We start from the raw sequence: 26,462 nt of genomic DNA on the forward strand, positions 1-26,462 counted from the left end.
GAAAGCATTAGAGTAATCTTTGGTTATAGGTTTAAACCATGTATGTTTATTAACTTAAAGTAGTTCTACAAAATGAAACAACAAAATAAAAAGCATGGTGGAAAGAAAAAACAAAACAGAATGTTTAAATTATTAGTGTGTTAAATTGTTAGAGCAAGGTTAATGAGGTTAATGAGGCACTGTTCAGTTTGTTTCTTAATATCGCATCCAGACTGTTGAGTAAACCGATGCTGCCAATACATTTATATAACTGGGAATATCAAGACATTGATGCCAGCGCATTCAATCTAACACAAAAATATTAACTAGCTGCATTTCTTTTCTCATTTCAAATAATTGCTGCATGACAAGAAAGCTACGCTGTTCAATTAAATCTTTCTCCCTCGTTATCTACTTTAGATCTGATCCTCCAGACATGCAGTCCATGTTGATTTATTTTCATCATGCTCTATACACACATTTCCGTGCTAAGTACATGTTCATTTCTAATGCTCACATGAACACAGTTGAAGTCCTTGGTCTAAAATATTATTGCCATTCTTGGTCTGAAATGAAAGAACTTACAGTAAAAGGACCACACGGGTATTCTTGCACGTTTACCCCACAAGTTGGGTATATTTTACATTACTGCCTCCTTTTTTCAATGCATACCATTTTTTTGTTTTTGATATGTTTATTAAAAGATTTTAAACCTTAAATTGTTTGTAAATCTATCTTTTCAACTGCATGAACGAAAGAAACATCGCATGGATGCACCTGGGACAAATTTGAAAACTAAAAAAAGAAACAAAAAACTACAGCAACATAAATAATGTAAAGTTTGGGCCAAACCAGAGCCTTACTGTAGATATAGACAGAGTTACGCAAACTGCGTTCACTTCATGGGGCCAGTCCAATGGCGGCTCTCCTACATAGACTACGCATTGAGCGTGGGGACAACCAACTGGGCCAAGTCCTGGACCGGAAGTAGGTAGAAATGCATTGGACTCAGGCAACAAACCCAGCTTTAATGATCTTAAATCCCTTTATTTTAAATTGTTTTGTAGTAATAGTACAACATAAACATTAAAGAGACTTTAGTTGTTACTGTACAATACTTTAAAACAGTTGTCATGTTTGCACACATGCTTAAAATAGCTCGTTTGCGCCGCCCTCGTTGAAAATAATGCATTTCCAACTCGGCTCAGTTCAGGCTGCATGAACGAGCGCTCGGTTTCTTCCCCCTCTATATTGCAACTCTTCTATTAGATGGCTCTGGGGCTGGGCCAAACATGCAAAAACAACAATATTGTCATTTAAATGCTCTCAACTGTCATTAAAGGCAGGGCAACAGATATTGATAAGATATCAAATATTGTAGAAAAAACTGTAGTTATAATTGTATAAATGTTAATAAGAACAGCTAAATCTGCACTGCCGCCAACATGCAGTTGAGCAGTTTTGTGATGTCAGGAGTGAAGGATGTTCACCCTGGTAAACTCACTTAAACAGATACTTATATATTTTTTTACAGTAGAGGGGCTTCCAGGGCAATGCAAATATACCTGGTTTTGAATGCTAGACATTGATGATGTTCATTTAGTACTGGCAATACAGTGTACTGTACATCTAGGAGTGTGATATCGTCATTGCGTTTTCTTCTGCTACCTGTAGGTAAGTCAATTCCATACAATTATATGAAAAAAGAAACTGCCATTGTTATTGAGAGTTGGTATTTAAATATCAGAGATTGTCCCTCATCTGTTGCCCTACCATCAAATGATCAAAATGAGGGAAATTCAATACTAGATGAAACATAACAAAATATGAAACCAGTGGATTCAAAAACATAATATGGAAAAGTACAGTGTGGTATTAGTCTGTTAAGAAAACTCATATCTAGCAGTGGTGAGCAGAGCCATTTACAGTTGAGTGTGCAATAATGTTTTCAACTTTTCAATACAAATAACACAGGGGTTCTTTGGACCCTCAAGAAAAACAAAATACAACATAGTGTTGTAAAAGTGTTAGATAAAAATGGCTTGAAATAACACAGAAATAGTCCCCCCCAAGCCATTTGTAAACAATAGATAAAATAAAATAGGCTGTGATTGTTCTCACTGCATTTCACTATTTGGGACTACCATAAGTGCATTACATTGGACTAACAATACAGAGTTGTCCTTGTGCATGACATTCAGGAATAGATTTTCCTTCATTCCAACAGTCTGCCTTTCATTCACTATTAATTGTTAAGAGCAGGGGTGCATTGTATTGGATACTTAGTAAAGTCAACGGTTTTGGAAAGAAGTGTTAGATAATATTTCTACAAGCTTCACATTCAGTGGAAGAATTTTCACTTACAAAGTAAGAGCTTTTTTACTGGAAGGTTCACATGGAAAGATGAAAAGAAAATGTCAGTACATTCAGACGAATAAGAGGTGGAATTTAGCTGTATAGCTTTTTTAGTCTGAAGTAGTCATCAAACCGGCGCTGGGCGTAGTCCTGAAACACAAGCACCACATTTTAGCTGACAAGAGCATAAAGATATAACCACATTGACATTTATGTATAACCGTTATTGCTGCAACTATACATTGACACGAAGGTAGACAGGAACGCCCACAAACATCACATCCGATTTTAGCCTGGGCTAAAGAAAATGGTCCCCATAGAGTTATATAGCGCACGATCCTTTGGATCACTTTCAGAGCGATTTGTTGGGTGATAGAAATATTGACAACCAAGAAAAATCCATCAGAAGGACATCTGGAACGCAATCGTTCCAGATTGACTTATTATTAAGTATACGAGACGTATAAATTATAAGTTGACTTATTATTAAGTATACGAGACGATTTAGCCATGGTTCACATGGCGCTGGTCTGTCATGGCGGAACGTCAACCTGTTTTACGCACTTTTCCCATTTAGAACAGAACGTTAACGTCTACATGTTCAGATTTCAAATATAAAGTGCTCGCCCCAGAGCCACGGATGTTCCAATCCTCCTCGGGTGGGTAGAAGTACCTGTATCTTCCGCATTGTTCAATAAAAAGCGTTTTAATCCGATCTGTAGCCATTTTATCAGAGTTATAATGCACCAAACGATAGGGGTGCATAGTTGAAAGCGCATGGCCAAAAACCGATAAAACATTGCTTTTTATTGAACAATACGGAAGATACCGGTACTTATTCCCGCCCTAGCCCTGAACATTTGTGCTGTAAGGACTGTAAATGGAGAAAACACTGCGTAAAACACTTGAGTCCAGGCCAGGGCTACCATGAGCTCACAGCACGTTGTAACGCGTTGTGAGTTTGTAGATTTTTTGTTTATGCTGGGGACCTGGGGTTCAAGTGGTTTATAGTCAGAGAGTATCCTTATCTCTTCATACTTTATTGCATGCGTCAAGTTGCACAAGCATAAGCACCACCGAAATCGGACATATGCCTCTCCATCTCCCTCCATGTTACAAAACATTGTGTTACCGCGGCGCAGTGTTTAATCGCCTGGTAGAGACACTCTATAGATATGATCAATTAAACTTAACGTAATATCAAAAACCAACAGCCATTAAGTCATCAATAATTTTTATAGAACACATTGGGCAGTATTATGCGTGTCTTAAGACCTGGAGGCGTGATCAATGCCATTGGGCTATTCTGAGTGGCCAAACAGCATTGACCATGCCTCCAGGTCTTAAGTTAAGTAATAAGACCTGGTACTTAAGACACGCATAATACTGCCCATTGTAGTGAATCCTAAGTAGTTTAGAGACAGTTGGAACTTGGCACGGCGCCATCATTTGGCAAAGTGCGGTCGAAACGAATGGTGTCGGTAGCCTACTTGAAATTCACTAAAATTGTTCTATAAACATCATTGATGAATTAATGGCTTTTTAAAATGTATATTATGATAAGTTTCAGTGATCATATCTATAGAAAACTGTCTCTTAACATGCGAATATATCAGGCCATTGTGTTGTGTTGGATCATGTCCAGCAGTCAAGGAAAACATTCCAATCGGACTCTATAGCTAGTTTTATTTTCTAAAGTAGCGTTCCTTGTCGAGTGGCAACAAGGATCTGTGCCTGTGATCTGGCAAGCCATGACGCCTACTTTTAAATTAGTAGTATTTAAAGCATCTGCGTTTGAAAACCCAACACGCCACTGTTTATTCCGGTTGGGAGAACTCTGAACTTTACCCCGGCTCCAACCCCAGCTATATTGACGCCCCTGATGACACAAGTCTGTGTGAATAATTAGGGTTTGACTGATATATTTTAAGACCAATAAATAGAGCCAATGTGTTGTGCCTATCTTTACATGTATTAATTCTAGGGATGCACGATTAATCGGTAATTAATGCCATATCGGTATCGGAATGGTCTCAAAATAATACAGATTTTTTTAATTGGTTTTCACCAGCAAAAAATAACATTTTAAAAAAATCTACATTTAATTTGTGTACTCAATCTAATTCAGTAGTCATTCAGTTGTGAAAACACACTTGGAAAAGTATTATGCTATTTATTGATTGATTGAATAATTTGGGCCAAGCCCCTATAGGGCCTAGGCTTGTTTCCATTGTGGACAATATCGGAATCGGTCAGAATCGGTATCGGCAGATATGACCCTGCAAATAATTGGAGATCGGATATCGTGCACCCCTAATTAATTCCCGTGCAAATACATTTTAAATGTATTACATTAACCTTTTTTATATAAATCATTAAGTAAATAAAATTAAAAAGTACACCGAGACCTACTCTCAACATGCTTCATTACCTTCATTGTTATTAAACGGAAAGAAGGATTGACCAGGTGTCAATAGACCTAGATACTATTTATATTGAACATGCTAGTGTAAAACAAGAATGTTTTTCAATCAATTCTATGACTACAACAACACTACAGTAACAGTGACTACAGTCACTTCTGGTTAATTTCCGGTTTTATCAGTTTCCTATAATAGTAACGTAGACTCAGAGACATTCATAGTTCATACGTAGGATTTGAAGTTATGTCCAGGGATGTCAATGGCGGGGAATGTGATTTATAGACTAGCATGAAAGTCTAGTTTATTTGCACACAGTTCAATGTGATGTTGTCAAATCGGTTAAATCCGCATCACAATGCATCTTAGAATGGATACATTCCACGCCTCAAGTCTCAACAGTCTCAGACACTGTGTTGTCATCAAGGAGATGTCACCTAAAGTGAACTAAAATGTCCCTGCTTACCATGTATCCAAACTCAATCTTCGATATCCTGGCCTGAATGATTGACCACAGGCCCCAGAGAAAGTGTGATGCTAATGCATACCTAGAAATCACACAAAATGAGAATCACATCATCTGTCTGCATTCAATCCAAGACTACCCATCCCCTCAGCATCTTCCCATTATCTATTTCTCATCTTAGCCAGTTCTCCCAAGACCCGACCCCCAAATATCTAGATTTTGACTGCTCACCACACACCACACCACACCGTATCAATGTGTTGGTATTAATTACCTGGGTCACTTGCACAGCACTTTATAGCCTCAGAATTTAAATGTATGACTTATTAACAATAATAATAATATTTGTATCATTATTTATTGTGAGGACCTTTGATGGGTTTGTCCAAGGCAAAGATTGATCCTACTGTAGTTAACAATGAACAATTATCAGTAAAAAGACGGATGTTTACATCTCCCTACCTATTAGCTTGAATTAACATCTCCTCCTCGATGCGTGTCTGGTCCTCCTGTGTGCCATTACCAGGGTATCCTCCCTGCTCAGCGAAATAACTACGAATGAAATGAAGCTGCAACACATAGCAAAACAATCGTCAGGAAAAGAAAATGCACTGAATGAAGCTTTTTTATTAGGGATGGGAATCATCGATTAACAATTAATTAATTGATAATTGAAAAGTTTTGATAACCTTATCGACCGATTAACCAGTTAATGAATGCCACAGACGAATAACAGTCTAAGTCCACACTATTGATCCATAATGTATAAATGATAGATAAGGGTTCAGGACAACGAGGCCTTTTCGTGGAGGGGTCAGAATGAAATTTGGACTTAGACTGTTTTTTTGTCTGTGGTACTCTGTTGATAAGCAGCATTTTTGTTTTTTTGTATTTAATCTGAGAATGATTTGGCAACATTATTTGCAACCACTTGAATGAAGTGAAATTATTCTGATTGATAGTGTATGTGAAAAGACACTGAAAGAGAGTCAACATTAGCTGTTCCACTTTCTCTCAATGCCAGTGGACATGGAGGACATTCCTTCAATCTCACACATGAAAACATGCTGCAACAACACTAAATAGATGTCCTATTCCAACATTTCCTGAATATTTTGCTGAGCATTGACTTTCCTTCATGCACCAATTGAAACTGCCGTCAGTTGACATGTTTAGCCACTAGATGGCATTGTGTGGACAGAAAAGTACCACAGGGTCAGGTATACTGTATTCTATTCTAAATTTAAGAAACGCTGTCTGTCGGTGGTCGGATGTCAAAGTGTCTGAGGCCTCATACACTTACAGAACACAAATGTTTGGTCAAACCATGTGACTCCCATTGGAAAAGCATTGAGGCGGCCATCAAACACAGACAGGACATAGAACATGCGTTCTGCATGTGTGTATCAGGCCCGTTTTTGGTGCAACACTCCCCTCCCCACTTGCCTTACCCACCGCACCGACACGACACCTCCCCTTTTGGGATTAGACCGCGTCTCTCAGCAGAGCCACACGGGGAACATGTCCGGGGGGTGCGTGGCAGGCAGGCAGCATCGGCATTTGAACACGGAAGCCTACCACTTCTCTCCTGCTTCTTTCTACCATCACCGCAAACGTTTAAACTGCACGCGCGACACAGGTGACACACTCCTCTCCTCCACCACCTCCTTTGCCGTGCCAGACAAATACAACAGGGTTTTTCGAGTCCCAAACAACGTTACGTGCGTTTGCGCCAACACATGCACTGCCATGCGCTGTTTCAAGACCACATGGAATGAGCGGGTCCATTTGGCTACACTCCCAAAGTTACATTACTGTGACAGCGCAATGACCGCCAACCCGTGCCGTCGGTGAAATAAAATTATAAATACATACAGAGATGCAATGACAGTTAATGACAGATATCTATCCATCTATCTATCTTATAGAATAACATTAATTTTGTGCCCAAGTTCAACCCAACTTCCCATGATCATCCGTTAACAATTCCCTCCCAATCAATGTGATCTATGATCTCGTATTACCCACGCTGTACATAGCCTCGGTCCCAGGCTCACTTAACTGCGAAAAAGAAGAGCCTGGTCACAACCTAGGACAAATAAGCTATCTAAGGCAGGACTTCCGCCGTGTAACCCCCCCCCGGAAGTTAACGTTTTTTGACCAATCGCCGCGTTGTGTTCCCGAAAATGTATTCCCGCTGAAATGATCATTGGGTGGGGACTAGTAAACACAGCCGCACCGCGTGACGTAGTTATCTTACACGCAACACTTCCGCCACTTCCGCTGATAGTCTTTTCAGGGCAGGTCCTGCCCAGGGTGCGCTGTACATCATTTCCTGTTCATATATTAGAACAGGTAAGGCCCTAGTATATACAATTTAAGAACAAGAAAAGAGAAGAATGGAATGTTGTGAATCCATTGCATTTCCACGAAAGCCCCATTTATACTTCAGCAATTAAAACTGTTGCTTGCCGACACCTTTTTCAATCATTTTCTTCTGTTGTCTAAACCATTTATTGGCCTGAATACAATAGGATTCTGCTCTCTGTTTTGAGTGGGAGGTGTTTAGACTAACCTGCTGGTCTCTGGTTGGATAGTTCTCTTGTGTGGCCTTGTAGAAAGGCCACTGGTTGTATGTGTAGTCGTACATCCACTAACCTGCTGGTCTCTGGTTGGATAGTTCTCTTGTGTGGCCTTGTAGAAAGGCCACTGGTTGTATGTGTAGTCGTACATCCACTAACCTGCTGGTCTCTGGTTGGATAGTTCTCTTGTGTGGCCTTGTAGAAAGGCCACTGGTTGTATGTGTAGTCGTACATCCACTCACAGACTAACCTGCTGGTCTCTGGTTGGATAGTTCTCTTGTGTGGCCTTGTAGAAAGGCCACTGGTTGTATGTGTAGTCGTACATCCACTAACCTGCTGGTCTCTGGTTGGATAGTTCTCTTGTGTGGCCTTGTAGAAAGGCCACTGGTTGTATGTGTAGTCGTACATCCACTCACAGAAGTGGTTCCCAAAGTCGAAGCCCCTACAGGAAAGAACACTGCAGTTGTCACAATCAGTAGTGGGACCAGAACAAAACACAGTAGAAAACACTGTATTGATAATGTAAGCTTTTAGAGACACACTATAGGAGGCTGTTCACATGTATTTATGTATTTCTTGACGAAGAGAAGGCATTATATTTGACTCTATTACATATTTAAACATGTAACCCAGTGGTTTTAAACCCTTTTCATATCAGGGTCCATTATTTATTTGGCATTTGAGCCATGGACCACCGTTTGATGAGATTTTGCCTCTCAGACCCAAAACTTAGAATGTTTTGTTGTGGATTTTGTTCACAATTCCATGCTGTATTTAGTGGTACCATAGGAGAGAGAACAGTCGATCAAAATAACAATTATTCTACATTCTACATTATTCTCTAATTGTGTAGATTTCTAATGCAGATGTTTAACAATTTACCTTTTGGTCCATTTGGTTTCCTTTTACATTTACAAGAGTTAAAGATCTAAAAAGGGTCCATTTGGTTGCCAACTCTCCATCATTTTGCTGGGGACCACCTGGAAAACTCTCAAGGACCACTGGTGGTCCCCGGACCACTGGTTGAAAACCACTGATGTAACCAAACCTGAATCCACTCAAAATTAAAGTACTGTAGAACACACTTCACCTGTAGTTGTAACTGCTGTACTCAAAGTCTATGAGCATGAGTCTCTCTGGATCCTGGTCTTCCAGAAGCAGGATATTGCCTGGAAGCAAATAAAACAAGTAAAAACACGTTTATTTTGTCACACCAGCAGCCTGTTGCATCAGCTGTGTACAAGTTATCTCTTAAGTTAGGGAGCCTAAATCCACATACTTATGTAGTTAGTTTGATACTACAGCTGTGTCTTTCTTTGGTTACAGAGATACAGTTTGTAATAATAATAATAATAAACCTTATTTATATAGCACCTTTCATGTCATAAAATGCAACGAAAAGTGCTTAACGCCAGGGCTCCACCGGACGCGTTGCGTCTCCGTCGCGTGCGTCAAAAAACGCACCGGTTCAATTTTAATGCACGCGTCGCGTCTCCGTCAACGCAACGCGGGCAGTGGAGCCACCCTTCATTGATTAAAAAAGGGAACATTCCCTGACGGTGACGGAGACACGACGCTGACGCGACGCTGACGCGCCCGGTGGAGCCCGGCCGTTACAGGGCAAAAACGAGAGAATAGCATTAAAACAATAGCAAATGATTAATAATCAAATTATAACACTATTCTGGTCAGGGTTATATCCGTGGTGAGCACTCATCATCATCATCATCATCATCATCATCATCAGTAATTTACTACTTTACTACTCTTGAGGAATCAAGTACTTCTTGTGTTGGCAATCATTGCCTATATTGCAAATTTATTTCAGATGGTGCAACCTATAAACCATTAGTAGCGCATAAATTCCATCCTAAATTAGAAATTACGATCAAACTAGGCTACATTTGTAAAAAACATAAATTACATTAATATATAGATAGATACCTTTATATATAAAAGGTATGAAAAGCAAGAAATGTATTTTAACAATATGAGGCATCAACGTACGACAGTCTCGTACAGTATTAAAAGTGTTGACATTTAGCATGTTCTTGAGCAGTCCTCAGCTTGGACTCAAACTCAAAGTAAGTCAAAGGTGATTGATTTATTTTTTGCCCTTGCCTGAATATACTCTACACATGTACAGGAACTGAGTTCCAAGAAATGTGTCAGCAAAGCCAAGAGGGCGGAACAACCAGCCCAAATTAGCAGCGTGAGTATGAGCCTGATAGGACGAGAGAGACTCTTACCTTCCTGAACATCATTGTGACAAAATACCACTGGAGATGGGGTTGCTGCCAGCAACTCGCTGAGCAAACAGAGGAGTGGGGGTTTGGGGAGGGGTGGGGGTGGGGGGAGGGGGTAGTTAAAAGGAGGATAAGAGAACAGATAGTGAGTGACAGTGAAACTCAACATTATTTTATGTTCAGAGGACAGGTATTTGGGGGCACAGACAGTACCTGTTATTCAGTATGAAAAATCACTGTAGTACTTGAGTACTGTAACTACTATATCTCATATCGAGAGTCAAGAGTTACCCACAGGGGAATTACCAACAGTTTGAGCACCCTATCCAGTCTAACAAGGGACACGATACTTGTTTGCCAGTTAGAAATGTGTGTCAGTGGAATATTGCTGACAAAGCCCACATCAGCCACAACCACAGGGAGGTTTTGTCAGTGTCAGCTGCTGTTTACCCCATTCAAACTAGAGGCAAATGACTTACTTGTATGGCAATTACAGTGTTATCAGCAGTATGAGCTAAGTGAGATTCTTCGTAAAGCTGTCCATTAAAAAATAGGAAAACCATCAAACTCTATAATTAACCATCAAGCAAAAATAAGTCTACATGTCCTTATACAGGTGTAGGATTTAGCCGCAATAATGGTGGTACATTTTACATTACAAATTACGGACTGGGGTCGATAAATTACTACACTCTGACAAACTGATACCTTATGTGAAATTCATCGCACGAAGGTGTTGCGCATCGAAAATAGCCAATCTACAAGCATAAGCATAAGTTGCCCTGCTGGCAAGCAGAGAACTTATTGCGTTTTTTTAGATCTATATCTGTGCCAGTGATAGACACTGGTAGCATCAGCTCAGATTACCAGTATGTCAAATGGCGATACTGTGAAGGTGATAAGCAACAAATATGTGGAGTGGCTGTTACAACATATGTTACATCATATTCTGGGGCATACACATTATGTGATGTATTCCTCTAAATATGCATATTGTAAAGATAAGGGATTTTATGAAGAAATTATCAACCACAATCATGAACTGTCCCTCTGCTAGTTGGCAAGGTCAGAGTGTTATTATTATATAAACATTCAGGGGGAGAACTAGGTGAAAGGTTACGCTCCAAAAAAATCACAATACCATTTTTACAGTTTCTTTTTTTTAATATTTTATAGTAATATCGTTTACAGTACATCTATATTTTGTCCAGATACTGTGATTTAACCACAATGACATTAATATTGTATTATTGTAAGGCATTGTATCCTGTTTTGTCTTTGTCTTTGTTTTTTGTCATTATAATATCTCAACCTAATTTTCACTGTTTATTACTTTGTTATTCTATGTATGTCTTTATTCATCTAAATGTCATTCTTATTACTTCACATTCATAATTACCGGGAAAAACGTACTTAATTGACTTGCCTGCATGAACAAACTGTAAACAAAATAGCATATGCATTTTCTATTATACCTGTCCTATCGTATGGCAGCTGTTCGCGTTGCTAACCCCTAGGGGTGTCACGATCAAAATAATTTTAGTTGACGATTAATTGTCATACTAAATAATTGTGGTTAACGATGGAATTGTGTTTTTCTCTGAATAACAGTGGAACATATAAATAAAAATAAAATGTGTTTGCCTTGTAGGCTTTATAAACAAAGATTGCACAGGGCAGATATGAAATAATATAGAAAATAATAAACCAATATACAAAGCAATTACTGACAATGACAAGTACAAATAATCAAAATAAACTATGGCCAAAACAGCTCATACACTTAATAGTTTTATATTTAAAGTAAAAATGAAAAAGGAAATCGTGTAAAATTTGTAAATAGCCATTCTACAAGCTCACACAACTCTTTGCATCATGACACGTTGTAGAAAGATTTCCACTATTCTGCAAAAAAATAATTGAAGATGATGTAATAATTGTGACAGACAGGCACACTCACCGAAGTTTTTCTAACTCTGCAGGCAGGTCGAACTTCAGAAGCTTATTGTACTTCTTCAAATGTGCTTCTCGCACAAACTTCAGCTTTATCACTTGGTCCATGTATCTGAATGAAAGCCGTGGAAGGGATAGTGAATTAGTCTCCCTCTAAAAGGAAGAGGACTCTTCCTGGAGGTGGTCATGGTCAAGATTGTAGCATATCGTCGCTGTCGTGTCGGGCCAAAATCTTGCATCTCCATATTTTATATTTTGGTTTTTCATAAATGAATGTCCCATTTCATACCTTGTCGTATGACTGCGTCACACAAGAGTAGCGAAAATAGCCTGATCTGCAAGCTCACAGCGCTATTTTTATAATTTCTTTGGACAATTTCACCTACTGCGACTTGCCAATAATAGTGACGACAGGTTGGAAGTGTTTAAATATTAATTTGGTTAATATTTAACCAATGAAAAGGTTGTGGACATTGGACATACAAGGTTTCCACCGTACGATATAGTGTATCTGCAGAATTCTAACAATATACATTCAGAGGAAGTGTGTGCATGAGAAAGATTTTGTGTCCTCACGTATCAATGGTCCTAAAAAGCCACTTGGGCTCTTTATTGAAGGGCATCACCATTGTATGGAAGCGTGCCATCTTGTTAGCGATCTCAGCTGAGATGGAGGGGTCTGAGAGTTGCTCTGTGCGCATACGGTTATTCTGGAAGAGATTTAAGAGATATTCAATTTTAAAACTCGCAGAACATTCACAAACGCAGCAGTACACAGAATATCTATCTTTACAGTAGCTGCTTGCAGCCCCTAAATCTTTGTAACTATTATGCTATACAAGTTACTTAAAATTATGGTTGAGAACTTACTGTGTTTCCAATGTAAGGTACTTGTTTTCATGGAATCACTTGATTAATCAGAGAATGTTCTAATTGCATCCTACATTTCCATGTTATACTCAACAGATTCTACAGTATGGTCTCTAAATGTAAATGCCATTGGGGTATACAGTATGAGTTGTCTTTGCATTAAAGATATCAATTTAGGATTTCGATTTGGTTACCACAGTTACTGAGAAAGGTCCACTGGAAGCTTGTTAGCAATTTGGGGAAATTCTAATGAAAACAAATTTGGTCAAATAGCTAATACTTAGTAATAACTAGCTAGTACTTAGCTAGCAGATATTTGAAGAACAATGGGATGTGCGATAAACACAAATGTGAAAACATTATGTGAGGGTCAAGTACACAACAGACTGTACAGCAAGTTACACACTTCTACAATTGTGTGACTATGTACTTGAAAAAGAAACAACAAACAATGGTCTGTGTGTGCGTGTCTGTGTGTAATACCGGTATGTACTGTTCAAGGCGTCCCTGGGGGAAAATACCATAGAGCTTAGGCCCTAGAGTACGCTCTGCCAGGATGGCAAACATCACACTCTCCAGCACCAAGGCGTCCTCTCCCTACACACCACACCACACCACACCACACCACACCACACCACACCACACCACACCACACCACACCACACCACACCACACACACACACACACACACACACACACACACACACACACACACACACACACACACACACACACACACACACACACACACACACACACACACACACACACACACACACACACACACACACACAGTAGAGGGGAGGCATTATATTAATATTACCCTGTTAACACTGACATCTGTCCGGAAGTATGTCTCATAGTCATATTCTATGCTACGCCATTTATGCCAGCGTTAGTCTCCTAAGGATGTCTTCAGACAGAGTGGACATTGGTGGGGTTGTGATTCCATGTCCCTTGCGGGAATTCTGCCAATGTGCCATTCATGTTCAAAGATGGATTCATAACTTTAACCCTGGCATCGATATTTTGGGCATGTCATTATTGGCAAAGATTTTCAAAACAGTGTCAAAAGATTTCTGAAAATAGCAGATCTACGTGGTCACAACACATTGTGGTGTTGAGCCATTTCCCTCTAGCTCTACTGTTGTGATTTCGGTTGACCCGATACAGTAAGAGTCTCCATCTAACTAAGGGTAGTGAGTGATGTTTCAGTTGAGTCATTTGCGTGGAGAACATGACAACACCAGGCAGTATCACACAAGTTATGCAATAATACACACATAGAGAATATATATACAGTATTGGACACATTACGTGACCAGAAGATACGAGGACAAGAAGGACAAGAAAATAATGGATAGGAAATTAGGAATAGAACATGCATCTCGTATCATTGTGCAACGTGCACAGACGTCAGTCTCTGATAAAGCAGTTGACGTTCATCGTATCAAGCGTATCAAATATGTTTACGTAATGTAGATGAGTGATCCACCACATGTGTGTACGGGGTCAGGTCAGGCAGATAAAGGTCATAAATCATGACATCTACTACACCAGATCGCTTTGCCGAAAATACCTGATCTAGAAGCTCACAATGCGTTGTAACACACTGTGTTGTGAGCTTGTAGATTTGTCTATTTTTGACAAATCTTCGCCCCTGATACTGCCCACACACATTTCAACGTTACCACAAACACTCACAGATACAGTAGGTACGGTAGATGGACAAACCTGTAGAATGGCTCCATAAAGTCGGAGTAGGACCCTGCGAGGCTCCTCCCCCACAGCCTGAACGTGATCGGGCAAACTACACATGTATAGCAGATTACTCAGTCCACCACTGCAAAACATAACACAAAATACATAAATCAACTGAAGTGCTATTGTCTTTAAGGGAGACAGCAGAAAAGAGGCCATCTACATATAAAAGGGAATAAGGGATCTTATGTGTCTATGAGAAGAAAGCTACACTGTTCCAACTGCAGTGGTCCACTACAGTAGTTAATATATTATAAATGTATATAATAAAACGTGTCAGAGTCAAAGTGCAATATGTTTATACGAGTCTCCATTGTCACCATATGCATACGTGTCATAGCCAAGTAATTAATGCCCAATTCAAGTTTAGTTTTATACACACAGGTTTAATGTGTTTTTAGTTCAATGTTTGTTTTAAAAACACCATGAATGAAGGGAACCTAATCAACATGAGTTAGACTTTAATATATTAGCGCCCCTCACTTCACACGGGTGTGATTTTTCTCTACTAAGTTGGTGACTTTTTTAGTTGGGTTCCTTCGATTTGGTGGAATGTCTTTAATTATTACAGTATATAGGTTTATCATTTAATTTCCAAATTGTGTGGGTTTTGTTGTGCTCAAGTTTTATCTATCAGATCATTCATTTTCTTTGTTGACTGGGTAGGTATAGTATAATGTAAATCAGTGATGTTTGGTTAGCAATGTTTCAGATTTTATATTTTTCTTAGTTTTTTTCCCACTCTGGTATTCATTCTCAAATCATTTTTGGAAATGTGTGAATTGCAATATTTTAACTATTACAGTACATTCATTTAGACTGCTTTTGTTGATAAGCATGCATCATGAACATAATTGTTTTACATATCTGTCCAAAAGTATAAAACAAAGTACCCCCCCCCCCCCCCACACACACACACACACACCAATCTCTCCGCTACTCATACGTCCCTGAATAATGTGCGAATAATTGTTCGACGTGTGCTTAATGCTTATCGAACTCAACTCAACCCATCATCAATTCAACACATAATAATATGTAGTCGCCACGTCAGCGCTGCTATTTCTCTAATTCCCTACTAATTACCAAGTACCTGACAATGTCGATCTGGAAGTCTGCCTCGGGGAGGCTCTTCCAGGAACCAGACAGAAAGTCTCGGCACCACACGAACGCCTTGGCCTTCGTCTCCCTGTCGACCTCCTCACTTCGCCCACCCTGGTAGGAGTCTGCCTCGGAGTCATCACTGCCATGGTCGACCCGAGGACTCGGAGCTCTCAGACTGTTATCGCTGGCGGAGAAGAGGGTGTCCGCTGTCTTCTTCTTCTGCTGCACCACTCTGGTGTGTTCGGCTGCTGTACGAGCAGGAATGTTCTTTAATAAAGCCCCTGCTGTATCGGCAGTGGCACCCGAAGTGCTGGTGGTCTGCATTGTAGTGGTGGTGAGCTTTCCGCCGCCGGCAAACGACAGATGATGGCTGCTGCTGTGAAATTTTGTGTGTATTTGAATGCGACGGGGACTTGCTGACAGGTGATGCTGTTGGTGGGTGAGTCCAGCTAACCGTAATAGCTTGGCACAACTGAATATCCTGAGTCGCATGGAAGTAACGACTAGCGACTGAAGATAGGGTTAATAGGATTCGATACGATACCGATAATAACGCTTCCGCGTTTCTGTGATGATGACCAGTATTCAGTCACTTCATTCGGGGCGTTTAGCGAAATTGGCATAGTGAGTATCCAATTACCATCGCCTCTACGCTCAAGGGAAACAGCAATTGGTCTTCACTAGGACCCGCCTTCTGATTTAGAACCGCCTATACACCGAAGGATTGTGGGCAATTGAGTGTTTAGCGGCCATCGACATCTTCTGCGTTGCTTTTTCGGAACTCGAGTTCCTGCAGATCTTGTGTAATATTACTTATAAGTCATGGACAGAGACCTGGTGTAAGATCCATCAAAATCCTTTACATAGGACATTGTCTTAAAGCATTCCATTTGCGCTTGTTTCTTTGTTTGCCTGCCTGTGATGCTTTTGCAACATTGAAATCTGGAACTTGACTGTACTTGTTCTTCATTAAACAGAAAATTACCCGAATATACAGGGAGCAAAGCCAAGGTGTTCAAGTATGTGACATAAACTCTTACTCTGTGCTGTGCTCTAATACAAAAGCAGGATAATTGAGAGCTTTATAGGTTAACAAAGTTTTTATTGCTGTTTCAAATTTCAAGATTACATTTTTATTGTTATATCCCATAATATTACAAGCACAAGAGTACAATTATTGGCTTTTGTCTCCTTCCTCAAAATTGCAGCAATAACAATAGCAACTAGAAAAAGTGCCCTTCTGGGCACAGGTCTCCACCAGGAGGATAGGACTGTATGAGATGTTTGGCAAAATGTTTAGGATTAATATAAACATGTTTTTGAGGCATTTTGTTTCAAAAATGTGTTTTGCAAAAATCAACCTGTTGGTGGCGCTATAACAGGCCAATGTGAAAAGGGTGGGATATATTCCTCAGCCTAGTAAGAAAATGTGTGAAAGATTTCACGTAAATTGCATGCTGCGTTCATGATTTGAGGCTTTTGTTCAAAACGGGGCAATCTTGCAAACTGTGAAAGCTAATTATAGCCAATTAGGATGGAATATGAAATATCGGACAGATCCGACTTGAGCACATGACCATAGAGATAGTGTGTAACGATTTGTGACAGATTTGCGACAGAATCTGGAGGAGTAATATCAAAAAATGTGTTTTACAAAAGTCAGCCTCCTGGTGGCGCTATAAAAGGCAGATGCGGAAAATGCAGGTCAACGGTTTGTCCTTGGCCTCTAGGGAGTGTGCATGCAACGTTTCACGCAGATCGGTGCAGTTTTAGGTAAAAAATGTGAAAAGCTGCCTCATGGTGGCGCTATAACAGGCCGTTCTGGAAAATGTGGGGCAGAGGTTCATCGTTGGCATCCAGGGAGTGTGTGTGCAAAGTTTGGCATCGACCGGGTTAACGGTGCCGGAGATTAGCTGGTAACAGACGGACGGAAGGACGGACACACACACACACACACGGACACACACACACACACACACACACACGGACGGAGTGCAAAACATACTCTCTCCCCATGCCTTCGGCCTGGTGGAGACAACAATAGTAAATAATAAATACTACTACTAAATAATTAGCTCTAAATAGTATAGTACTGTTGAAGCAGTGTGTAGAGTAGGAGAGTAGCGACACGCTTTGATCTCGCCGCAAAGCAGGTGCCTATGGGCTGTAGTTCCAAACATTGGGCCTCATGCGCCAACCGTTCTTAAGAAGTTCTTAAGAGGAAATTTGTTCTTAGACCCACTTAGGAAGTTTTTAAGAAGGTTTTGGGATCCCTCAATCTTTTCTTAGCTGTGATTTGTTCGTAGGTAAGAACAGAATCTACGCACACTGTGGAGCACTCTTAGGGTGCCTTTTTCGTTCTTAAGTGCAATCTGAAAACATAAAGGGAAAACAGCGCCATCTGCATGATGCTCAAAGTTTGGTCTGAGGACCTCAAGGGGTCCTTGAGGAAGTTCCAGGCAGTCCACAGCAAAATATGGAATATTTTACCACTTTAATCCCATTTTATACTTTGAAAATAGCCAATATACAAGCTCACAAACGCGTCCCATTACTGCCCATTTTGAGCTTGTAGATCGGCTATTTTCAAAACATTTTGATAAATCTTCAAAACATTACCCTAGCAGAAAATATTTTCATATGGGGGTCTGCAGAATGGTCCTTGACATGAAAATGTTTGAGAACCACTGGTTTAGCGTTCACAACCCAACCCAAACAAACGCACCATACCCACCACATAACCCCCCCCCCCCCCCCCCCCCCCAGTTGACTATTGTGAGATAAATAATAAAATACATTCATGAATTTTGAAAATATTAAAATATTGAAATATTGAAAATGTGAAAATTTCTGTTCACTTCAGTACCTCCACAGTATTATTGATTTTTAATGTTTGGAGTCTGGTGTTCCACCATATTTAGACTTTAGTTTAGGTATTCTTGACTTCACTCAACTTTATTTCTATGTGTGAGGTCCTGTGAGCTGCAATCACACACAGGTGTGACTGCAGGCAAGGCCATGGAGTCATGCAAAACCACACCCACCTGGGTGAACACAGGTAGGAAAGTGAATTCCCAATGCCTTATATGGGATTGGTGGGGCGGTTCCCTATGGTAATTAGGATGCTAATTAGGATATGTGGGGCGTCTACCTATGATAATTTGAATGAACTGGCACACCCCTTCAAGTTACGAGGATTTGGATTCATCATCATAAGAACATGCTTACGAACAATTCTGCCTACTTAAGAACGTTTCATGAATCTGACTGGACTTCTCTTAGGAATTCACTTAGGAAGAAATGTAAGAGGAAAAGTTAGGAACTTATTGGCGCATGAGGCCCAATGCTCCTATGGCTGGAACTATCCCATTGAGATAGAATGAGCACTTCCGCATTCCGTTGTTACAATGGGAGTCAACGCTAGTGTCGCCACTCTCTTACTAGATTACTCTGTGTTGAAGGTGCTGTGTTTGTTCAGGGTTCGATAAAAAAAATAACTCCAAGGCACTCTTAAAATGAAATGAAAGACTTTGAGGTTTATTTGAAAGTCTGTCACTGTTGCACAAAGCTCTGATTTGATGTCATAAGAGAATGAGGATGCCTTGCTTTAATAATATGGGCTGACGATGTTCAGTTCAGAACTGGAAACCCTGAAAGTTTCTTGTTGTCCGTTTTCGTATCTTTGTGTCTTTGTGCTGGCAATACTTCTCCCTGGCCCTGCACAGAGAAGATATGTCCGGTCAGTTTCCATCACATTCAGAGTTCGTAAGACACAAAATGTAGACTGAGACAGTTAAATGGCCATTGGTCTGGAGCCCAATTAAAGCATTTGTTTTTTACAAGCAACACATATGACCAATTTTGAATTAACTAAGCATAGGTGATATTTAAGGCCAAGATGATTATCATGACTATTATAATACTATGTAATATTATTGTTACAGGTAACAGCTAGTGCTCAACAGTCTAGGGTTTTTCTACCATAATAATACTTTTTAAAAAAATAACATATTCATGACATGTACTCTACTCACTTGCGCGAGCGCATGTAGTTGCACAATTGTTTAGACACACAGTTGTGTCACAGTGGATAAACACCTGGAACAAAACAGGACAAAATAATTGCAATGGGAGATCGGATAAAATAATGCCCTGGTTTATTTATTTTTACTAACTGATTGTCTCTCATACCTTCTCCTTCATCTGGATCATGGTTGTGTCATCCACAAAAGTGAACATCTTGAAAGCAAAACGACTGTGGTGTGATGGGAACTCAACACGGGCATCGCCATCCATCGCCACAAGTTTTGTAGCGTAACGGTCGTTATTTGACGGGCACCTGGAGGATGAAGAAGTGGAACCAATTAAGTATAACACAAATATTTCCCGGCTCACATGTAAGAAAAGGTCATAGTTTTTACCCGTCAATGAGCAGGTCCCACTGAGGAAGACTAAGTGGGTCATCATTAGTGGTTGCCCAGCAGCGTCCAAGAGTCAAGAAGAGGCTGGGGTCAGTCCTACCCAGCATTTGAACATCAATATACACAGCATCTCTCAGGACCTTTGTGACAGGGTACTCATATTCTGTGTAGAAGGAGTTGTACACCACCTGTTCTGCTCCACAAAGAAGCATGATTAGTTAATCATTATAGACAAGTGGTTCCCAAACTTTTTTGCCCGTGACCCAAAAGAGAAATTAGACATTCCCCCAGGACCCAAATGAGTTAAAAAAGCAGATCTACAAGCTCACAACCCATAGCTTCGCACCACGTTGTGAGCTTGTAGATCGCTGTTGTAACTACCCCTTAAATATTTATTTAGTAAATTATGGAATTTCTGAGATTTTTCTTTTATTTATATTCAAGAAATGACTTAAATTTTATTTGGTTTTAATTCATGAAAACTTTAGCTTTTTTGGGAATGTTTAAAAAGAAATCTTTGAAATTATAATAATTAAAAACAAAATGTAGCAAATAAAAAATTAAGGGCCCCATAAAAATGTGTCCACGACCCACAAATGAGTCCCGACCCACTGACCCACAGTGAATTAAACACTGACTGGTAGGGTGACAGACAGAAAGTGCAAAAACAAACTAGCGAAGAAAAGAAAAGGCTTCTTCTTCCCACTAACCTTCGTTACATCCCTTTACAAAACACGGTCCATTGGCCACTTTGATCTCCACAGTCAAAGTTCCATTTGAAAAGACATCCGCAATTTGAATAACGAACACCTGAAGGACCAGAGCCTCAATGGCAGAGGCAGTGTATTTACATTTAACAATGAGCCTGAGAAGAAGAAAGGGAACAGCATGGTTATTGTTACATTTTGTAGATTCAATGAATTTATATTAGTATTTCAGTGTTGGAACTAACGCCCTTACATTAAGTTACTTTACATAACAAAACTACTTTTTGCTGTAACTTGTAATGTAACTCTTTACATTTTCCCATTCAGTAACGCCATTATAGTTTTCAATGGGTGAGTTAGTAGTTGCGTAATGTAATCCAAAAGAACCGTCTCCTTCTCCTGCCAGTGCGGAGTCTGTCATGTAAACTGACATGATGCGCTGCCGCTGAGTGCGCTCCCAGAGTGAAACACATTCCACATGAGAAAGAGAAAATATGGCTTCCACAGGGCATAACGTCATCATAATGATGATGATTGGTCAACATAGGGTAACATAGGGTAATTACTTTAGGCCTGTCTGTGCATGGGCAGGGAATCAGTATTATATCAATATCATTAGACTTGATATTGTCTGTGATTTTGGATATTGTACTATTGGCATAAGTTAAGAGTAGAGCTTAAAACACACCAGAGCCATTAGGGAATATTTTTTCCTTGAAAACAATGTGTCTGCATTGGAAAATCTTATATATTTTTAAAACCTGTATTTATTATTTACTAGTAACTAGTTACTTTCATAATTTAGTAACTAGTAAATGCCTGGGTCAAATTGTGATAACAAATAATTTGTTCTTTCAGCATTGGAGTTGTAGAAGTAAAAGAGTGCCATAGTATCCAAGTCCAATCCAATCCATCTTTATTTATAAAGCACATTTAAAAACAACAGAGTTGACCAAAGTGCTGGTAGTACCTGAACACTCTGTTTATACATTTTGCGGTGAATAACAACGTAACTTAGCAAGTTAAGCTTATCTGTCAGAATTCCCTTTTCTATGTCTATTAGGTCTTCCAGGCAGTTTAAACAATTACTATAATTTCACACAATTTCACCCACTTCTGGTTGGAGATCCGTCACACAACATGTGTTCTAATAGAGCAAGCCTTTAATAAGGGGAAAAAATAATCACCTACTCAAAAGTACTGTCCCTGGTGATAGCTCCACGGGGTCCAACTGCCACTTCGTATAACGATGTCATCCTATTCTCATAGGTTATAACACCAGCTTCTTCCTATAATAAGTCAACTGTAATTCACTTATCATTGCTGCAAAAGAAAACAAAATATTTCACCTTTCAAGTCAACTGTGAATCCAGCTAAGGGCCTACCGTCATGATGGTTCCACAGGCAGTGACAGGGAACTGGTAGATGGAAAAGGCTGAGTTGAGAGCCACAGTCTGGCAGCCTGGTTCAACACCAAGAAGAGTAATGGAGCCAATGTCAATGTTGGGCAGAGTGGCATCTCTGGCCACCACCAAAATGAACTGGGCGCTCTTGGTGCACTGTAGAGTCACTGGTAAAAAAGTAAAAGAAGAAGGAAAAAAGAAAAACAAAACAAGGTGGTTTCTTCATTTTGCAGACCCTTTAACACTGAAAATTCAACACTAAAATCTTAACAGACCTATGATTCAAAACAGTGCTAATTTGGTTTACACAAATAATAATAATAATAATAATAATAATAATAATAATAATTATAATAATAATAATAATAATAATAATAATAATAATAATAATAATAATAATAATAATAATAATGTGAATTCAATCCTCAGAATGTATTAACCTATATAGTTATTGCTTTTCTAGTAAACTACACTAAAAAGTAAACTAAACAACCACTTACCAGATCTCCCATAATAGCACATCCCAACGTCATCATAACAGCAGTTGATAGCATCACAGTCAGCATTGGAGATGTGTGCGGGGCCACACTGTATCTTGATGTCGTTTTCAACCTCACATAAGTTAAATGGAGCGACAGTAGGTGGTACTATTGGGTCCCTTGTTTGTTTTATGGGACCTTTTGGTGGAACCTTGGTTTTGGGTCTGGAAACAACCTGATACCCAGGCTGAGACTGAGCACCAACATTGTTCAGCAGCACCACCACCACCACAAGACAAACATAAATCCACTTCATCGCCTCGGCTTGTGAATAGCACAGTGAAACTGCTCCCTTTTATAAACCCTAACCCTAACCCTAAAAGGACGGGACACACTGACTTGATATATCCCACAGGTCATTCGCTGACCACCTGGTGTCAACGAACTGCTTTGGTTGGTTATTGGTTATTGCTCGACAGACCAGAAACCAATTGACCCTTTAGTCCCGCCCCTCTTCGTGCCCATTGGCTGCTGTTGCTTAGTTGGACAAAAAACCTCTCTCTGACAACAGAAATGTTTTTCTGTTTCCTTGTATTGAATTATTATTTGAACTTTTGGCCTCAGTAAAAAGGACCATCTTGGGTGCAATACAGTGTCATAGTGGCATAACGTGTTTTTCCAAAAACTGGATATCTTTCTTATTTTGACTAAACTTAACTCAGCATAAACAACCAGAAGGAGGTGGAACCTAGGCAGGAAGATGCCTGCTGGTTTGTCGGTCTGGTACCACTCAGAAGGCTGACAGTGGGAGGCTGATGGCAAGAGAATGGCAGCAAATCACATATAAGATAAGCTCAAGAACCAAACCATGATACATAATAAGAATAATAAAATGAAATACGATAAAGAACAATAAAATGAAATACAATAAAATGAAATACAATAAAATTAAATACAATAAAATTAAATACAATAAAATGAAATACAATAAAATGAAATACAATAAAATGAAATACAATAAAATGAAATACTGAGCTGTATAGGCTCAACATATCTACTCTGGATCTCTGAGCAAATTAGTGAATAATCACTTCTATCTATTGCCATACATCGTAATGAATATATACATCTATTGCCATACATCGTAATGAATATATTAATGAATATATGTACAGCCTATTAACAATAACTAGGCAGTGTTATAGGCTAATAATCCTTCATATAGCTACTGTATCTTCTTTGTTATGAGACACCAATCAGACTTGCAAATCAGGCAGGACTGAACAAATTTCAGGTCAACCAAATGCAGGTCGTAGAGACCTTTTCAAGGCCTCTGTGACCGGCATGTGGTCATGATGATGAACAAAGACCACATTACACAGCAGGGTGCAAAAGTCCATACAGCAGTCTCAATCTAATCAGATTTGAACTGATGTGAATATTTCAATTGATGTGTTTAAATAAAATCTAAATGGCTATAATATGAAACTGATAATATGAAATTGATTGCCACAATGGGACCAAGATACAAATATGATGTGGTCACAGCTTGGTGGGCATTCTTACCGATTAAATACGCTCATAATCCTCATGAAGAACATGATTAGGGTCAGACGTCAGACACACTTCTCTGGCCCTGTCTGTCTAACCAAATATTTCCTGCAGATACTTTATTTTTACAGAAGCAGAATGTGGAGAATATGGATTTGGTTGCCGCCTTATAAAACATCAACATAACATTCTTGTCTGTACCTACACCAGTGGTTCTCAAAGTGGGGTCTGTGGACCCCCAGATGTCCTTGACGGGGTTCAGGGAATGGCCAGCAAATTTTGTTAATATAGCATCACAATCCGTTTAACTACTACCCTTATATAATTTAATAATCGGCTATTTGAAAATAGTCGATCTACAAGCTCACTTGAGTACAACACAAATCTTGTATGGGGGTCTCTGGCACAGAATACTTTCAGATGCTGGGAATACAAGTTAATTTGGGGGTCCTTGATATATAAAAAAGTTTGAGAACCACTGACCTACACAATGTAGCTTTAACCTGTACAAAAAGAGCAAGCGTCGCAGGCAGGCAGACATGTTGTTTGTAGGTGTTCACAGAATGTACTTTGGCAAAATGAATACTTTAGGGCACACAAACCTAAATCAAGGTCTAGATAACCTTTAGCGACTGACATTATTTTATATAATCATGTTGGAACCTACTGTTTGCATAACGTTTCCTTACCCAAATTATATTTGCTTAGTGTCAGTAAACAATCATTTTCTTGCATCACTATTCTTCAATATTCTTTGCTATATCATTGATTACTTTAGTTCATTCAGCTTGGTATACCTTCCCTTTATTGCGACTGTAGGTCGCAGATTACTATGAAAACCTGCAAAACCTGTCATTCGATCTGTCAGTCGATCCATCACGCCACCATATATGGCCGTCAGCTTGTCACGCCATGTGACACGTCACACCACCATATATGTCTGTCAGTCCGTCACGCCTCATGACTGCATATATGGCCGTCTCCATATATGAAGATCACTACACTGACCTCATCAAATCCTGCATAGCCATACGACTGGATCATCACCTAGATCTGCAGAGCCGGCCAGCAACTCTACAACTGACCTCAAACTTCAAACCCTTAGATCTCCATATATGGAGCTGACCTGTTCTGACATTCCATATGTTGATCCTACCCCACCCGTCCTTCCTCTTCGATGTCTCCCTTTTAACTGATACCTATCCATTAAAACTCTAGACGGTACATACATTCTTAAGGACAAACAAGAAATGTTTCAGGAGGTGTGGGGCCGTTTTATAAGATATATTAAGAACAATAATTTGTCACATTTAATGGATGGAGCTGAAGAGGAGTAGTGCTGGAGTGCTGGAGTGCTGGAGTAGTAGTGGGCCTTCATCAAACCCTGTACACTCAGGACACTGCCACCGCTGCCACCCTTAGATCTCCATATATGGATCAGACCTCATCAAACCCTGTACACTCAATACACACTCCATATATGGCCAGACCCCATCAAACCCTGTACACTCAAGAGACTGCCCCCGCTGCCACCCTTAGATTTCCATATATGGAGCTGACGTGTTCTGACATTCCATATGTTGATCTGACCTCATCAAACCCTGTACATTCAAGACACTCTCCATATATGGCCAATACAGAATTCATTCCATATGTTGATCTGACTCCCCCTGATCTGACTTTAGTTACTTTGTAGATTATTATTATTATTATTATTATTATTGTTAATAATTAGTGTTGTTGTTCTTGTGGTTGTTGTTGTTATTATTAATAATAATATTGTTGTTGTTGTTGTTGTTGTAATTATTATTATTATTATTATTATATATTATAATATTATTACAAAACATACATTAGCTTCTGAGGACGACCTAGAGATTACCCACTTCAGCCCTACATACATTTTGGCCATTTGAAAATAGCCGATCCACAAGATCTGCTATTTTCAAAATATGTTTATAGTTTATTTGTAAACTTTGAAATGGGACATCCTGAGAACTTTCTACTTTTAGTAATTTTAAGTAGATTTTTATACTAATACTTTTGTACTTTTGTACTGAATTTCTGACTTTTACTTGTAACAGAATATTTCTAAATTGCAGTATCAAATCTTTTACTTAAGTACTTTTCCACCACTGCATTGCTCAGTGTATGCATTCTCCATG

The 26,462-nt window shown here is 39.4% G+C and overlaps 2 protein-coding genes across 2 annotated transcripts; both read right to left on the reverse strand.

Moving 5' to 3' along the window:
• Positions 1 to 97: 97 nt before the first annotated feature.
• chkb (choline kinase beta) lies at positions 98 to 16,310 on the reverse strand. The gene is made up of 11 exons (XM_079501355.1): positions 15,726 to 16,310; positions 14,606 to 14,714; positions 13,355 to 13,468; positions 12,578 to 12,711; positions 12,009 to 12,113; positions 10,052 to 10,110; positions 8,893 to 8,971; positions 7,962 to 8,244; positions 5,683 to 5,789; positions 5,221 to 5,302; positions 98 to 2,484 (listed from the first exon to the last, which is right to left on the reverse strand). The coding sequence occupies exons 1-11, from the start codon at positions 16,226 to 16,228 to the stop codon at positions 2,428 to 2,430; spliced, it is 1,632 nt and encodes a 543-aa protein (XP_079357481.1). The 5' UTR covers positions 16,229 to 16,310; the 3' UTR covers positions 98 to 2,427.
• Positions 16,311 to 19,252: 2,942 nt separating this feature from the next.
• Positions 19,253 to 23,064, reverse strand: LOC306923332 (zona pellucida sperm-binding protein 4-like). Its single transcript, XM_079501384.1, has 8 exons — positions 22,768 to 23,064; positions 22,250 to 22,434; positions 22,056 to 22,153; positions 20,868 to 21,022; positions 20,158 to 20,350; positions 19,928 to 20,075; positions 19,771 to 19,834; positions 19,253 to 19,453 (listed from the first exon to the last, which is right to left on the reverse strand). Exons 1-8 carry the CDS (start codon positions 23,060 to 23,062, stop codon positions 19,344 to 19,346), a joined length of 1,248 nt encoding a protein of 415 aa, XP_079357510.1. The 5' UTR covers positions 23,063 to 23,064; the 3' UTR covers positions 19,253 to 19,343.
• Positions 23,065 to 26,462: the final 3,398 nt, after the last annotated feature.

The sequence above is a fragment of the Electrona antarctica genome (assembly GCF_951216825.1).
Source record: "Electrona antarctica genome assembly, chromosome: 5".
Classification (NCBI taxonomy): Eukaryota; Metazoa; Chordata; class Actinopteri; order Myctophiformes; family Myctophidae; genus Electrona; species Electrona antarctica.